Below are 16,109 nucleotides of genomic sequence, written 5' to 3' on the forward strand. Positions count from 1 at the left end.
CCTCCCGCGTTCACGCCATTCTCCTGCCTCAGCCTCCCGAGTAGCTGGGACTACGGGAGCCCGCCGCCACGCCCGGCTAATTTTTTGTATTTTTAGTAGAGATGGGATTTCACCGTGTTAGCCAGGATAGTCTCGATCTCCTGACCTCGTGATCCGCCCGCCTTGGCCTCCCAAAGTGCTGGGATTACAGGCGTGAGCCGCCGCGTCCGGCCCCCTATTTTAATTTCTAAACACGGGAATATTGCCTAATTTGTAAGCTCATAATGAGGATTCAATGAGATGATACTGAAGCCAAGCGTCTGCATAGTGCTTTGGTTCATGGCCAATGATCAGTATATACTTGTTGAAAAGATAATTTAAAAGCTACTTTTGGGCCGGGCGCGGTGGCTGACGCCTGTAATCCCAACACTTTGGGAGCCGGAGGTGGACGGACCGCCTGAGCCCAGGAGTTCCAGACTAGCCTGCACAACATGGCAAAATCCCGTCTCTAATAAAAATTCGAAAATTAGCTGGGAACGGTGGCGGGCGCCTGTAACCCCGGTGCTTTGGGACGCCGAGGCGGGCGGATCACTTGAGGTCAGCAGTTGGAGACCAGCCTGGCCAACGTGGTGAAATCCCGCCTCTACTTAAAAATACAAAAATTAGCCGGGTGTGGTGGTGGGCACCTGTAATCCTAGCTACTTGGGAGGTTGAGGCAGGGAGAATAGCTTGAACCCTGGAGGCGGAGGTTTCAGTGAGCAGAGATCGAGCCACTGTACTCCAGCCTGGGCGACAGAGTGAGATCCTGTCTCAAAATTAAACCGGGCGAGGTGGCTCACACCTGTGATCCCAGCACTTTGGGAGGCGCGAGGCAGGTGGATCACGCACGAGGTCAGGAGTTTGAGACCAGCCTGACCAATATGGTGAAACCCCATCTCTACTAAAAATACAAAAATTAGGGGGCCGGGCGCGGTGGCTCAAGCCTGTAATCCCAGCACTTTGGGAGGCCGAGACGGGTGGATCACAAGGTCAGGAGATCAAGACCATCCTGGCTAACACGGTGAAACCCTGTCTCTACTAAAAAATACAAAAAAAAAAAAAAAAAAACTAGCTGGGCGAGGTGGCGGGCGCCTGTAGTCCCAGCTACTCGGGAGGCTGAGGCAGGAGAATGGCATGGACCCGTGAGGCGGAGCTTGCAGTGAGCAGAGATCATGCCACTGCACTCCAGCCTGGGCGACAGAGCGAGACTCCGTCTCAAAAAAAAAAAAATTAGTTGGGTGTGGTGGCATGTGCCTGTAATCCCAGCTACTCGGGAGGCTGAGGCAGGAGAATTGCTTGAACCTGGGAGTCGGAGGTTGCAGTGAGCCGAGATCGTGCCACTGCACTCCAGCTTGGCGACAGAGTGAGACTCCATCTCAAAAATAAAAATAAGTAAATAAATGTCACTTGGGGATTTTAGACAAGAGAGTGGCTCAATTCAATAGGTTTTAAAAAAATCACTGGTGGCTGTGTGGAGAATGCAGTGTAGGCAACAAAAGGGGAAATAGCCGACCAGATGTGGACAGATGAGAGTGAAAGTTGAAGGGTCAATCAACAAGACTTGGCAACTGGAGAGGGTAAAGGGTGGTTTCCAAGCTTTTGGCCCAAGTACCTGGGTAGCGCTTTGGTTACCATTCACTCAGGGAGAGGTATAGATTTAGGGGAGGAAATAAGTGGGCTTTGGAGGTTCTTGATGCTAGTGTTTTATTTTTTGAAAAGGTAGATGAGCACTTTTAAAACCACATATACTGAAAGTATCAGTACAGTTCAGGCCAGGCACAGTGGCTCACGCCTGTAACAGCACTTTGGGAGGCCAAGGAGGATGGATTGCTTGAGTCCACAAAAAATACAAGTTAGCCTAGAGTGGTGGTGCGCTCCTGTAGTCCTAGCTACTTGGGAGGCTGACGTGGGAGGATTGCTTGAGCCCAGGAGATGGAGGCTGCAGTGAGCTGTGATGGTGACACTGTACTTCAGCCCTGGGGCAACAGAGTGAGACCCTGTCTGGAAAAAAGTATAGTTACAAAGAAATACAGATCAAAGGATGTGGATGCCAGGAGCCAGCAGTATGCCTTCATTGATAACTATATAGTTTATTTAAACCAGACTATGATAATACAGAGAAGAGACTGAGGTGGCAGCTGCCCAGAATCTTTGTGGATTACAGATGAAAAGTAGTTAGGAGTCCCTGGATCCACACTTCAGTTACAGACAGACAAGTCAGCTGCATAAATACAGAGAACATAAGACACAAGACATTTCACAGCTTTTTGCATTTCCATTTTAAATGTATGTTACAGCTTTACATATTAAGTTACTACTCCACATATTTTGTGACAATGGCTAAGGATGCAATGGTCCCATCCCCCTGACATAAGCAGACTCTGGTCTGCAACACAGAACATTTCAGTGGGATACCAAACAAGTCCTTAACACATAACATACAAAAAGATCTTCAAAAATCAGATTAATACAATGTTCTTCATGTTATATAAGGAAGAAGAAAGGGAAGTAAAAAAAAAAGACATTGGGGTGCTTTAAATGTATAGTATCTTGAGGCCTTAAATGTTTCATTCCCTTCCTCCAAGGGAGAAAAAAATGTTTAACTAATGGAAAAAGAAAGCAACATCCTAACGCCCTACAATGAGGAAGAACCCCATCCTGACAGTACTTAGATGCTTCCATGAAATAAATATAGCAGGTAGCAGAGTAAAGTCACAAGTATTGGCTTGGTTTTTATTTCTATGCTTATAAAAAAAAATATGAAGCTTCTTTGTGTGGGCTGAAGGGGTGTTAGCTTGTGGATGTTGGTCTTCGGTGCCTATACCCCAGTGGCTATTTACATTCCAGGCCCCTGCTAAATAAAGCAGGCTCCACTGCCAGCTGTCTGTACACTTTTTCCTTGCGGGGGGAGTTCTTGTCTTCGGTTTACTGCAGTAGGGTTCCTGGCTTTGTTACATGCTCATGTGTTCCGGAAGAACATATGAAATATCGTCCCATGGATGACGATACAGCCCCTGCTTCAGCCTCTTCTGATCAAGATAGTGTCCTAAAATGAAGCAAACACATCTTTTTTATTAGAGCTTCATAAGCCTGGTGAGAGGGAGAGGCTAAGGAAGGGAAATCTTTCTAACACAAAAAAAAGGTAGATAGAAAGCAGTGGGAAGCTTAGTCCAAATCCATTCCATAGGTAGATGAGGCAGACTTTGTACAAGAGAGCTGTTGGATCTGATTCTATTTTCCTTTAAATTAAAACAAAATTTTAAAGGGAAAAAATAAAAAATAATAAAAATAGGCTGGACGCAGTGGCTCATGCCTGTAATTCCAGCACTTTGGGAGGCCAAAGCAGGCGGATCACGAGGTTGGGAGATCCAGACCATCCTGGCTAACACAGTGAAACCCCGTCTCTACTAAAAATACAAAAAATTAGCCAGGCGTGGTGGCACACACCTGTAGGCATGCGTCTGTAGTCCCAGCTACTTGGGAGGCTGCAGGAGAACTGCTTGAACCTGGGAGGCAGAGGTTGCAGTGAGCAGAGATCGCACCACTGCACTCTAGCCTGGGCGAAAAGCAAGACTCAGTCTCAAAAAAAAAAAAAAATTAATTCTATTTTCCTGGGCTAGCAATCATTTCTAAGAACAAAGGAACAATGATAAAGATAAGGGGAAAAGTTAAAGTAAGAAACAAAAGATTAAGAACAATGATTATGAGGATATGACATTTCTTCTGTAGAAACTGAACCACAAAGAGAATTTTAAAAAGAAAAAAAAAAAAGAAACTCAACCCCATGGGTAAGTGGTATAGCTGAACCATGGGGGTTTAAACAACAACAACAACAAAAAAAAACACTTAAAACAATAACGAATGGACTCACCAATGAAGCCCATACTCCTTCCCAGCACAAAGATGCCATTGAGGGCTCCAATGTCAATGTATTCATCAGCTTCCTCCCTGCAACACACAATCAACTTGTAGTTTTAAAAGGCTCATGTGACTGCCCTTCTCCCCAGACAGTACTACTACTGCCCAGGAATAAGAAGAAAAGGGGTGCTCTAGCCGGGCGCGGTGGTTCACGCCTGTAATCCCAGCACTTTGGGAGGCCGAGGCGGGCGGATCACAAGGTCATGAGATCGAGACCACGGTGAAACCCCGTCTCTACTAAAAATACAAAAAATTAGGCCGGGCGCGGTGGCTCACGCCTGTAATCCCAGCACTTTGGGAGGCCAAGGCGGGCGGATCACAAGGTCAGGAGATCGAGACCACGGTGAAACCCCGCCTCTACTAAAAATACAAAAAATTAGCCGGGCGCGGTTGTGGGCGCCTGTAGTCCCAGCTACTCGGGAGGCTGAGGCAGGAGAATGGCGTGAACCCGGGAGGCGGAGCTTGCAGTGAGCCGAGATCACGCCACTGCACTCCAGCCTGGGCGACAGGGCGAGACTCTGTCTCAAAAAAAAAAAAAAAAAAAAAAAAAAGGGGTGGTAGGATTACAGGCAATTTTTGTTTTCTTCTTTATACCTCTCCTTATTTTTCACATACTCTATTCTGAGTATGCATTACTTTTATAGTTTGGAGGAAACAACAAAAATCAACAAACGTAACGAAGAAAACAGCTGCAGTGCTCACCGAGTAAAGGACCCACAGTTTCTAAGCATGTCCACGAATGCGACTCCGATGAGACCATCTACGTTCAGGATAAGATTTGGCTTCTGGGAAGGCAACACATTCAAAGCATTTATCATTATTTCTCATTTTTTCTTCATAATTTTCCACTGTTACTACTATTACTACGAATTGTGACCATCATTTAAAAACTTCTACCAGCCCCACTGGTTGACACTGTGTCTGACTCAGTTCAATTTCCAGCATCTAGCAACATACCCAACACCTAGCTGACATTTAGTGCATGTCTGTTAAATTTAGTTACGAAACAAAAATAACATTTCCAGAAAACTAGGTTTGCTTTTAGCTGCATAATCAAAATGTAACCTGGCTCCTATTTCCTCCAATAAATTTGTCCAACGTAACATTAGGGAACCAGGAAGTTTTTCCTTTGTTACCTTTGAGGTGGTAATCTTCTCTACTTCCAGTGCATAATCGAGCAGAGGAGTGGCAGGAAAGTGCTGCCTGACGTAATCTTTGAGGATCTGCACTCGCATGTCTGGGTTGTTTATCTATAAATGAACCCAACGTTACAGAGGAACACTCACACACTGCTGGGATGTGTTTGTTCATACTTGTATTACAGGTCGGTAGAACTGGACATATCCCAGAGGCGATTCAGGAACCTGACCCACGTGTACAATTCCATGTGGCACCAATTGTGCTAATGTCATGGGGCTAGCTTTTGAAGTCCTCTCATATCTCAATTGGGACACAAAACAACCTTGGTAGGTTCTCACTTTTTTTTTTTTTTGAGACGGAGTCTCGCTCTGTCCCCCTGGCTGGAGTGCAGTGGCGCGATCTCAGCTCACTGCAAGCTCCGCCTCCCAGGTTCACGCCATTCTCCTGCCTCAGCCTCCCGAGTAGCTGGGACTACAGATGCCCGCCACCGCGTCCGGCTAAATTTTGTATTTTTAGTAGAGACGGGGTTTCACCATGGTCTCAATCTCCTGACCTTGTGATCTGCCCGCCTCAGCCTCCCAAAGTGCTGGGGATTACAGGCGTGAGCCACCTCGCCCGGCGGTTCTCACTTCTAAGTTACAAAGAAGAAACTAAGCCCTGAGATGTTCAGGGAGCTGGCCAGGTCCTACAGTGTTGAGCAGCAGAGGTCTGAAAGTTAACCACTCTCCAACTCAGTCTTAGGTTCCAGCTTCCAGCCACACCCCCACCAGCTCTGTGCCTACTCAAGCTGTGACAGAGTTCAACACTAAACAAACACGTGTTGAGTGTGGGAGGCAAAGTATTCCCAAAATTTTAGGAAAGACTATAGACCTGCCGTGAATGAAATTAACCACCTGTCAGTGGGGGAGGAAGATGATCTAGGGACACACCAAATCCCAATACCGAAGCAACTTCCGCCCTCAGCAAAGAGATAGCTGGGTCAGTACATCCTCTAGAAAGTGAGGAACTCAAAGAGTGAATGAGTGAGTGTGGCGTGCAGGTCTAGCATTATCTTAGAAAGGCCCTGTGTTGTAGATGGGCAAGGAGTTATATGGTCAGGAGCTGGGGCTGGCTGAGCAAAGTTCAGCAAGTCCTAGATGGAATGTCCCTCAGAGTCACCCACCTTCCCTGCTTGGTTCTGAGCTGGTCCTTGCTCATCAAGCAACCTCTGGGTATCTCACCTGAGATGGCCAAATGTTTGGCTGCCTAGAAGGTGGTGTCCTGAATCACATGCATGACCTTCATATTAATACTCCCCACCTAGGCCAGTGGAGTGACCAAATACATGAGGTTTTTGGAGCTACAGAGCCAAGGAGCCCAGGGCAAAGGGATCTACTAAGGAGCTGTCCCCATATGGCCCTGAGCAGCTGCCAGTGACCTCATCTCTTGCTCTTCAATTTCTTTTTTTTTTTTTGAGACGGAGTCTCGCTCTGTCGCCCAGGCTGGAGTGCAGTGGCGCGATCTCGGCTCACTGCAAGCTCCGCCTCCCGGGTTCACGCCATTCTCCTGCCTCAGCCTCCCGAGTAGCTGGGACTACAGGCGCCCACAACTGCGCCCGGCTAATTTTTTGTATTTTTAGTAGAGACGGGGTTTCACCGTGGTCTCGATCTCCTGACCTTGTGATCCGCCCGCCTTGGCCTCCCAAAGTGCTGGGATTACAGGCGTGAGCCACCGCGCCCGGCTTGCTCTTCAATTTCTAACCACAGCACACTATGAGGACATACAGATGACTGGCCCTGTTAAGACTATATCAACTGTTTAAAATATTTACTGTCCTTTCCCACTGGTCTCTCCCAATCGGATATGCCTTGATACTATCACTCTTCCTGCCCCAGTGATGTCACAAATAACCACTTGACTTGTGGTGGCCAATGAAATGTGAGTGAAGGGGAATCATGTAAGGCTTTAAGAGCCTGCACGTGGTCCTGCCATTGCTGTTATCCTGCTGACGTGAGGCCAGCACATCCCAGACAGGGGCTGTTCCTCCAGCACAGATGGCAGAGAACAGGCACAGCCAACCCTCAGTGGATATAGTGTGAATGAGACATAAACCTTTGCTGTGGTAAGCCACTGAGATTTTTGGAGTTGTCTGTTACTAGCCTAAAGTGACCAATATGTCCCCTCAACCTGACCTTGGTCCTTTTACCCATAAGGTTCATTTGGGAAACCAAAGTTACCATATTTTCCATCTCATTTCAGCTGCTATTTCCATACTGCAAGCGAACGACAGAAAAACTGTTAAGGGCAATCTGTTATTATCAAATGGAAAAAATAGCTGTCTTGTATTTGGCATCTGTCAACACATCCAAAGCTTTGTATGTTGGGAGTTGAAAGCTTAGGTATTGGCCGGGCGCGGTGGCTCAAGCCTGTAATCCCAGCACTTTGGGAGGCTGAGACGGGCGGATCACAAGGTCAGGAGATCGAGACCATCCTGGCCAACACGGCGAAACCCCATCTCTACTAAAAACACAAAAAATTAGCCGGGCGAGGTGGCGGCGCCTGTGGTCCCAGCTACTCGGGAGGCTGAGGCAGGAGAATGGCGGGAACCCGGGAGGCGGAGCTTGCAGTGAGCTGAGATCTGGCCACTGCACTCCAGCCTGGGCGACAGAGCGAGACTCCGTCTCAAAAAAAAAAAAAGAAAGCTTAGGTATTCTCCCAAATAAATTAATGCCCCCTATCACCACCCACCCGGCAGATCCATCCCACTTTGTTGTTGTTGTTGTTGTTTGAGATAGAATTTCACTCTTGCTGCCCAGGCCGGAGTGCAATGGCATGATCTCGGCTCACCACAACCTCCATTTCCCAGGTTCAAGCGATTCTCCTACCTCAGCCTCCTGAGTAGCTGGGATTACAGGCATGCACCACCATGCCCGGCTAAATTTTTGTATTTTTGGTAGAGAAGGGGTTTCTCCATGTTGGTCAGGCTGGTCTCCAACTCCTGACCTCAGGTGATCCACTCGCCTTGGCCTCCCAAAGTGCTGAGATTACAGGCGTGAGCCACTGCGCCCGGCCTCTATCCTACTTTTTTAGGACAGTAACAACTCACCGACTTCACTCGGTGACCAATGCCCATGATCAGTTTCCCTTCCTTCTTCATCTTGTTCACAAACTCCATGGGGATAATGCCACTGTCAAAGGCTTTACTGAACATCTTGGCTGCTGCATCCAAGGCACCCCCAAACCGATCCCCCTGCAGGAGAAACAAGTGAATGTTGCCTTGAGCTTTAAGAATTTCCTTCAGCTGGGCAAACCAACCCAGTGTGTCCTGAATGGGCCTGAGCACTGGGTTTTACACTCAGGGGCTCCTTCTAGGGCCCTGCTGTGGCAAAGCAGCATGAGGCCAGTGTCCCCACTGTTCACCTCCCAGGATGACAGTACTTACGATGGTGAGCAGCCCCGAGGTGAGGCTGGAGACCAGGTCTTTCCCAGCTCGCGCACAAATGATGGTGTTGTGGGCTCCTGAGACGGCTGGCCCGTGATCAGCTGTTACCATCAGACACATCTCAATGAACTGGCAAGAGTACTTAGGCAACCTGGTAGCCGGGGGAATGAAAGCGGGGAGAGAGTCGACAAGACCACGCTCGTACTTTCTCCCATCTCCCTAAACAAGTCATTCAAATCCAAGACGGGTAACTACCAATCCAAGTCTAATACTACCACACAACTCTCAGGCAAAACCTCCTGATTCTTTTCTTTAGACAGAGTCTCATTCTGTCGCCCAGGCTGGAGTGCAGTAGTACAATCTTGGCTCACTGCAACCTCCACCTCCTAGGTTCAAGCAATTTGCCTGCCTCAGCCTCCCAAGAAGCTGGGACTACAGGTACGCACCACCACACCAGTCTAATTTTTGTATTTTTAGTAGAGACGAGATTTTGCTATGTTGGCCAGGCTGGTCTTGAACTCCTGGCCTCAAGTGATCTGCCCACCTTGGCCTCCCAAAGTGCTGGGATTACATACAGGCATGAGCCACCATGCCCGGCCCCAAATACTGTTTGTAAAATAGAGTTTGAAACCAGAGTTTTATTTTTTTATTTTTTTTATTTTTTATTTTTTTATTTTTTTGAGGCGGAGTCTCGCTCTGTCGCCCAGGCTGGAGTGTAGTGGCGCGATCTCGGCTCACTGCAAGCTCCGCCTCCCGGGTTCCCGCCATTCTCCTGCCTCAGCCTCCCGAGTAGCTGGGACTACAGGCGCCGCCACCACGCCCGGCTAATTTTTTTGTATTTTTAGTGGAGACGGGGTTTCATTGTGTTAGCCAGGATGGTCTCGATCTCCTGACCTCGTGATCCGCCCGTCTCGGCCTCCCAAAGTGCTGGGATTACAGGCTTGAGCCACCGCGCCCGGCCTGAAACCAGAGTTTTAAATCTATTCTTTGGTCAGTGATTTTCAGCATGAGTTGCCTGCACCAGGATTTGACCTGTATTTGTGGCTATGCTCCATGTGCCAGACAGACAGGGGGTGAGAACCCTGTCCCTTCACAGTGTAAGAGGCCCCATGCCTGGTTCCTGTAGTATTCAACCTCCCAACTAAGAATCAGGAACAAAGTACGGAGAGGTGGGAGGCAGGAGCAGACAGAAAGAGACCTGCTCAGGTGTCATAACCCATGAACTTTTCCCAGGAAGGGTCCAAAGCAGGACCAAGACCCATCTCTCTGCAGGTGAGGGCATGACACAACCCAAGACATTGACCTGGCCTTCTGCCCGGCACCACCTTAAGCCAGGCCTCTGTGAATCACATACTCACTGGCTCCCCTGCCCAGCCGTCAGTCCCATGGGAGGGCTAAGATTGGGAGTTGCAGAGAAAACCAATTTTTTCTAACATTCAAGCTGACGGGAGAAAGAAATTTGCAAGGTGAACACAACATAAGGTACTTTCTTTTTCTTTTCTTTTTTTTTCGAGATGGAGTATTTTTGCTCTTGTTGCCCAGGCTGGAGTGCAATGGCGCGATCTTGGCTCACTGCAACCTACACCTCCTGGGTTCAAGTGATTCTCCTGCCTCAGCCTCCTTGAGTAGCTGGGATTACAGGTGCGCACCACCATGCCCAGCTAATTTTTTGTATTTTTAGTAGAGACAGGGTTTCACCATGTTGGCCAGGCTGGTCTTGAACTCCTGACCTCAGGTGATCCACCTACCTCGGCCTCCCAAAGTATTGGGATGACAGGCGTGAGCCACTGCGCCCGGCCCATAAGGTACTCTCTATCTGTTCAGCAGTGTCACGAGGCCCACACTCCTTAGGCCACCACATTTTCCAGTTCTCTCCTGCCTAACCTCTATCTTGCTGTCAAGAGGTCTGCATTTGGCCGGGTGCAGTGGCTCATAGCTTAAGTGTCCTTCCTCTGCCCTTTCAATTGACCCGTGGCCCCAAAGATTGACCTTGGACACACTCCCCAGGCCTGTCCACTCCCACTCCTTTGTTGGGGGAAAATCATTAACTCCGAGCTGCAGGGCCCTGTCATCTTCTGCCCTCCATGCTCACCTTTTCTGGAACCAGAGGAGGCCGAGGACCCCGCCAATGCCCATCTCTTCCTTGAAGACCTCCGTGATGGGCATGCCCGCGTAGATGAGCTCCTGTCCTCGCTCATCACAGATGCTGGTCATGAATGAGGCAGGTTTGCGGATCAAACCAAGCTCCTGGGCAGAGATGGGGCAGAGGGAAGCAGGGCCCTGGTGACCACCACAGATTCTTCCAGAACTGCCCCGCTGTGTGTACTCTCAGAACCAAAGTGCCCCAGGAATGTCTTAAACTCTGGCAGCAAAGCAACAACTCTCAGACGAAGTTTTCCCAAGAAAGAAGTGCAAAAGCCCTTTCATTAAATCATTTTGGACACAGAAAACAGGAGGACCCATGGTACCACTTGGCATCAGCACTATCAGCACTATCTCTATCCTTCTCTGAGCATTTGCTGGGCTAGAAAATAACCTAAGCAGCTTATATCCATTGCTTCATTTCTGGAGGGGGACCAGGGTCTCTCTGTTGCCCAGGCTGGAGTACACTGGTGCGATCATAGCTCACTTCAGCCTCAAACTCCTAGCTAGGCTCAAACGATCCTCCCGCCTCTGCCTCCCAGTAGCTGGGGCCACAAGGCACGCACTGCCACGCCTGGCTAATTAAAAAATTTTTTTTGTAGAGACAGGGTCTTGCTATGTTGTCCAGGCTGGTCTTAAACTCTTGGGCTCAAGCAAATTCTCCCACCTCGGCCTCCCCAAGTCCTGGGATTACAGGCGTGAGACCCCGTCCATTGCTTCATTTTTTTTTTTTTTTTTTTTTGAGATGGAGTCTTGCTGTGTCGCCCAGGCTGGAGTGTAGTGGTGTTATCTCAGCTCACTGCAACCTCTGCCTCCCGGGTTCAAGCAATTCTCCTGCCTCAGCCTCCCGAGTAGCTGGGATTACAGGAGTTCATCACTGCGCCTGGCAAATTTTTGTATTTTTTTCAGTAGAGATGGGGTTTCACCATGTTGGCCAGGCTGGTCTCGAATTCTTGACCTCAGGTGATCCACCCACCCCAGCCTCCCAAAGTGGTGGGATTACAGGCATGAGCCACTGCGCCCAGCACTTTTTTTTTTTTTTTTTTTTTTTTTTGAGACGGAGTCTCACTCTGTCGCCCAGGCTGGAGTGCAGTGGCCGGATCTCAGCTCACTGCAAGCTCCGCCTCCCGGGTTCACGCCATTCTCCTGCCTCAGCCTCCCGAGTAGCTGGGACTACAGGCGCCCGCCACCTCGTCTGGCTAGTTTTTTGTACTTTTTAGTAGAGACAAGGTTTCACCGTGTTAGCCAGGATGGTCTCGATCTCCCGACCTCGTGATCCGCCCGTCTCGGCCTCCCAAAGTGCTGGGATTACAGGCTTGAGCCACTGCGCCCGGCCTTTTTTTTTTTTTTTAATTAGAGACAGGGTCTTACTCTGTAACCCAGGATGGAGTGCAGTGGCATAGTCATGGCTAACTTCAGCCTTCAACTCCTGGTCTCAAGCAATCCTCCCACCTTGGCCTCCAAAAGTGTCAACTTGACTGAATTGAGGGATACAAAGTATTGATCCTGGGTGTGTCTGTGTAGGTGTTGCCAAAAGAGATTAACATTTGAGTCAGTGGGCTGGGGAAGGCAGATCCACCCTTAATGTGGTGAGCACAATCTAATCAGCTTCCAGCGAATATAAAGCAGCCAGAAAAACATGAGAAAAAGAGAGATGGGCTTAGCTCCCAGACTACATCTTTCTCCTGTGCTGGATGCTTCCTGCCCTCGAACATTGGACTCCAAGTTCTTCAGTGTGGGGACTCGGACTGGCTCTCCTTGCTCCTCAGCTTACAGACAGCCTATTGTGGTACCTTGTGATCATGTAAGTTAATACCTAATAAACTCTCCTTTATATATATATATCCTATTAGTTCTGTCCCTCTAAGAGATCCCCGACTAATACAGAAGGCCTGGTTTCCAAGAGTTCGAGGCAAATCAATGAGAAACCCACCACCACAGACCCACAGATCTCTCTTGTTCACACTGTTAGGGACATTCAAGGCACCTACCCTGGCCCAGGAGTAGTCCATGGGCACGGTTGGGGGCGGCACCTCCTGGGCAGGTACAATGACTCCATTGGCCACAAGATCTTCGTACACAGACCTGGAAGGCAGGGAAAAAAAGACATCCACGTGGATTTTCTTATTTTGGGCTTCTGTAAGACATCCCAAGAATGCTCTATCTAACCCAAACACTGTAGGTTTTAGTTTACTCTTACCTGCTGAATTCTGAGAACTAAATGAAAACAAGTTCTAGCCAAGACTGCACCTGCCCCTCTGCTCCCTACTACCTCACATCCCAGTCTCTGGATGGCAAGGAAGGAAAGAGCTGGGAGTCCAGACAGGTTTAAGAGATGGGAAGAGATCAGAGGGTATCTAATAACTCTTTATTGATCATAGGTAACACTCTCTAAACATTTTCATGCAGAGCTCTCATCTGTGGCTGCCGCCTCCCAGCCAAACAGGTAGGCTCAGAAACTCAACACGTTTTAACACCAGCCTAGACCTACTGCTTCCACAAACTAAATAAAACAAAAGGAAAGCCAAAGAGAAAGAGGATTTTGAACCATCCACACAGCTGCGCTAGACATCAAGAGGGACCAGAAATATGGGATGTCCCTGTGTGGGAGAGGCTGCTGTCTCAGGAGGAATTTGGAAAGGAGGGGGAGGCCGCCATCCTCCCCAAGGTCCACTTACTGGATGATCTCTCCAAGCTCATCAAAGCTCCGGGGCACAAACACTCCTGCTTCCTTCAAAGCCTGGTTCTTGGCTACTGCAGTTTCAGAAGCCTGGTTGGCACAAGCTCCAGCATGGCCAAACTGGACCTGGAAAGCAAAGGAAAGTAGCTTTACTGCTAATCCCCCAAGAGTGAACAACAAATTCCCAGGGAAATGCCAGCACTGGTCATAGGCTGGCACTGTGCTAAACACTTTACATGAATCACTTCATTTAAGCCTCAGGCAAGGTCACTGAATAGGTACAATAGATGATTTCCATTTTACAGACGAGAAAACTGAAGTACAGAGAAGTTCAGAAGCTTTATCAGGGTCACACAGCTAATGTGCATGGAAGTGAGGATACAAAGACTGGCAGCCCAACCCCAGAATCATCTTCCTTTTTTTTTTTTTTCCCCTTATCTTTTGTTTTGTTTTAAGACGAAGTCTTGCTCTTGTCACCCAGGCTGGAGTGCAATGGCGTGATTTCAGCTCACTGCAACCTCTGCCTCCTGGGTTCCAGCGATTCTCCTGCCTCAGCCACCCATGTAGCTGGGATTACAGGCGCCTGCCACCATGCCCAGCTAATTTTTGTATTTTTAGTAGAGATGGGGTTTCACCATGTTGGCCAGGCTGGTCTCGAACTCCTAACCTCAGGTGATCCACCAGCCTCAGCCTCCCAAGCTGCTGGGATTACAGGCGTGAGCCAGCGCGCCCAGCGTGACTGTGCCTTTAACCAAGCGATGGAGGAAATTAACACAGACATCTGATGCAAAGCCTTGTCTTAGGATGGGGTGCAGAGGGTAATCATAGTACTATCTAACCTATTTACATAACACTATGTTCAGGCACTTTTCTAAGAGTTTTACTCATTCAATCTCAGTAGCTATGATCGTTTCCTATAAAAAAGGAAATGGGAGCATAGATGGGTAAAGTGATTTATCCCAGGTCACACAGGTAGTATGTGGTAGCACTTGAACCTAGGCAACCTGGCCTCAGCCTGTGCTCTTCACCATGCAAATAGAACAAAAAGGTGAAAAGGTTAGGAACTGCTGCTCTGTAAGCAACAGTTGAAAGACACCTTAAAGCGTGGGTTCCCAATGCGTTCTTTGTAGGATTTAATCTGCATCCGCAGATGGGTGGGAAAGAAGAAATTCTATGTTCAGAAACCCTGGGTTTAAGGAAGTTAAGTTTCTTTAACTCTGGATTTCTCAAAACTAAAACCAAAATTTCTAAAAGGGAGATGAATTATTTAAAAAACAAAACTAAAGGGCCAGGTGCAGTGGCTCACGAGGTCAGGAGATCGAGACCATCCTGGCTAACATGGTGAAACCCCATCTCTACTAAAAGAATACAAAAAAATTAGCTGAGTGTGGTGGCGGGCGCTTGTAGTCCCAACTACTCCGGAGGCTGAGACAGCAGAATGGCATGAACCCGGGAGGCGGAGCTTGCAGTGAGCCAGATTGCACCACTGCACTACAGCCTGGGCAACAGAGCCAGACTCGATCTCAAAAAAAAAAAAACCTAAAATAATTCAAGGACCCATCCCACCCATGGGGCGATGAGTGCCGGCCAGATACTGAAATGTGAGATGCTCACCCTCTTAGAAGTGTCCTGATCACGGTGGGGATGTGGAGGTGGGGTGGAAAGGTGGAGGGGCTGGTAATGCGAAGCAAGCCAGGAGAAACAATGGGGGAGGCTGATTGATTTTTGGTTGTTGGGTGAGTATGGAGTTGGGGGAGAGCACTCAAGAAGAAAGAGAATCGGCTGGGCATGGTAACTCACGGCTGTAATCCCAGCACTTTGGGAGGCCGAGGCAGGTGGATCACCTGAAGTCAGGAGTTCGAGACCAGCCTGGCCAACATGGTGAAACCCTGTCTCTACTAAAAATACAAAAGTTAGCTGGGCATGGTGGCATGCACCTGTAATCCCAGCTACTTGGGAGGCTGAAGCAGGGGAATCACTTGAACCAGGGAGGCAGAGGTTGTAGTGAGCTGAGATCGCACCACTGCACTCTAGCCTGGGCGACAGAGTGAGATTCCGTCTCAAAAAAAAAAAAAAAAAAAAGTTGTTTCCAGTTTTTGCCGTTATGACACTGCAGAGTATTCTTGTACACATACTTTGAAACACTCTGCATGTATACCCATGGGGTAAATCTGCAAAAGTGGAATTACTCATTCAAAGAAGACATGCACTTGACAACTGGACAAATATTGCCACTCTGAGGTGGGCAGGAATCTGAAGGGGAAAAGCATGCATTCTAGGAAGAGTGACAATAGCTTACCAGAAGGAAAACTTTAGGGTTAAGGATTCTCATGATTGCAGGAAGCCTTGAAGGCTTTACCTTTTTATAGACACAGCACTAAGAGAAGGCCCTACACTCACAGGGTGCTTAACAACTATTGATAAACTAATTGGGTGATGAGTGGTTGTTTCCTTTTTGAGATGGAGTTTTGCTCTTGTAGCCCAGGCTGGAGTACAATGGCGTGATCTCAGCTCACTGCAACTTCCAACTCCCGGGTTCAAGTGATTCTCTTGCCTCAGCCTCCTGAGTAGCTGGGATTACAGGCATGTGCCACCATGCCCGACTTGTTCTGTATTTTTAGTAGAGATGAGGTTTCTCCATGTTGGTCAGGTTGGTTTCGAACTCCCAACCTCAGGTGATCCTCCCACCTCGGCTTCCCAAAGTGCTGGGATTACAGGCATGAGCCACCATGCCTGGCTTTTCCTTCAATTTCATCATCATGATCACGTGGGCCACCTTCAAGGTGGTAG

At 48.5% G+C, this 16,109-nt stretch overlaps 1 protein-coding gene across 6 annotated transcripts in view; it reads right to left on the reverse strand.

The window, feature by feature from the left end:
• Positions 1-2,084: 2,084 nt before the first annotated feature.
• The window catches only part of ACLY (ATP citrate lyase), a 63,747-nt gene continuing 49,722 nt past the window's right edge, over positions 2,085-16,109 (reverse strand). For all 6 annotated transcript variants that reach the window (XM_074019576.1, XM_005584205.4, XM_065532378.1 and 3 more), the window contains 9 exons: positions 13,318-13,445; positions 12,631-12,724; positions 10,590-10,744; positions 8,498-8,648; positions 8,162-8,305; positions 5,073-5,186; positions 4,639-4,721; positions 3,890-3,966; positions 2,085-3,064 (listed from right to left, as the gene is read on the reverse strand). In XM_074019576.1, coding sequence (XP_073875677.1) covers positions 2,970-3,064; positions 3,890-3,966; positions 4,639-4,721; positions 5,073-5,186; positions 8,162-8,305; positions 8,498-8,648; positions 10,590-10,744; positions 12,631-12,724; positions 13,318-13,445 — 1,041 coding nt within the window. In that variant the 3' untranslated portion in view covers positions 2,085-2,969. The remainder of the gene's footprint in view (positions 3,065-3,889; positions 3,967-4,638; positions 4,722-5,072; positions 5,187-8,161; positions 8,306-8,497; positions 8,649-10,589; positions 10,745-12,630; positions 12,725-13,317; positions 13,446-16,109) is intronic.

Source organism: Macaca fascicularis, chromosome 16, assembly GCF_037993035.2.
Source record: "Macaca fascicularis isolate 582-1 chromosome 16, T2T-MFA8v1.1".
NCBI classification, from domain to species: Eukaryota; Metazoa; Chordata; class Mammalia; order Primates; family Cercopithecidae; genus Macaca; species Macaca fascicularis.